Here is a 1,042-nt window from a genome sequence, read left to right on the forward strand (position 1 = left end):
AAAACTGAACCTACCAGGAAAACAAAACTTACTCTAGCTCTTTATTTACAGGTATATGGAAGAAAAATCTTGAAAGTCTTAGAAGAAGTGTATGCCTGGCTCCCAATTGCTACAGTAGTTGATAGTGAAATTCTGATCCTACATGGTGGGGTATCAGAGGCAACAGACTTGAATTTACTCCGCTGTTTAGAACGAAACAAAGTGAGTAGTAATGTTTGCATGGATCTTATCTCAGAGCTTTACTAGGGAATGTGTGCCTCTTTTATTTATCCTTATATATTGATTATGCTTTTGTGGTCATTGTAACTGAAAACATTACTAAAATTTTTTAAAAAAATTTATGAGTGGAGGATAAAGAACTAAATGAGTAACTTCTATATCTGGAAAATATTTTTAAAATTCATGGTGGAAGTGGGGAAATGAGAAAACTGCATTTCACATAGTTACCAAAAGTGAAAAATCCAGATTTTTTTAAAAGTAAAATCTCAATTTCCTTTTAAATTGATAAAATTTCTTTTATAGTATACTTAAAGTAGCTCAGGGGAATTAAAAATTATTTTAAATCTATCATATTAAATACAGAAAAGCCAAGCAGGAAAACATTGACAGGACCTCTAAGGGAAGTGGCTATGTGGTGCCGGTAAAGATCCCACACTTAACGATGGGCTCCCTTGAGTGGACCTTGCAGAGCTAGTGGAGTTCTCTTCTTCAGACTAGGGGTGGGGGATGAGGGGTAGGGGAGGAGCCAGTGCTCCGCAGTGGTCCCGGTGAGGACCAATAGCAGCTACAGATCCATATAATAGTATATGGCCCTAGTGAGAAATCCAGACGTTTACCCCGTAGGCCTGATAACCAACTTCCAATCAATCGAGGCAGGTGGGGTCTCGACCTGGAATTTAGTTTGATACAGACAAAAGTGTGACACTTACTGCACCTTGAGTTTTTTGGTGCCTTTATACCTTTATACACATATGGATGACGATATTGTTGCTAATGTCTACTCATCCTTTTAATTTCAGTTTAATTACATGCCTCCTCTTCA

At 37.5% G+C, this 1,042-nt stretch overlaps 1 protein-coding gene across 1 annotated transcript in view; it reads left to right on the forward strand.

Annotated features, from left to right (window-relative positions):
* Positions 1-1,042, forward strand: part of LOC122152097 (serine/threonine-protein phosphatase with EF-hands 1-like) — a gene marked incomplete at both ends in the record, with an annotated part of 25,770 nt that overhangs the window by 6,890 nt on the left and 17,838 nt on the right. Inside the window, one exon of the mRNA XM_042783491.1 lies at positions 52-201. Within this exon, the coding sequence (XP_042639425.1) occupies positions 52-201 (150 nt within the window). The remainder of the gene's footprint in view (positions 1-51; positions 202-1,042) is intronic.

The sequence above is a fragment of the Orycteropus afer genome, unplaced genomic scaffold (genome assembly GCF_000298275.1).
Source record: "Orycteropus afer afer isolate SDZICR_OR568_19922 unplaced genomic scaffold, OryAfe1.0 scaffold01741, whole genome shotgun sequence".
NCBI lineage: Eukaryota > Metazoa > Chordata > Mammalia > Tubulidentata > Orycteropodidae > Orycteropus > Orycteropus afer.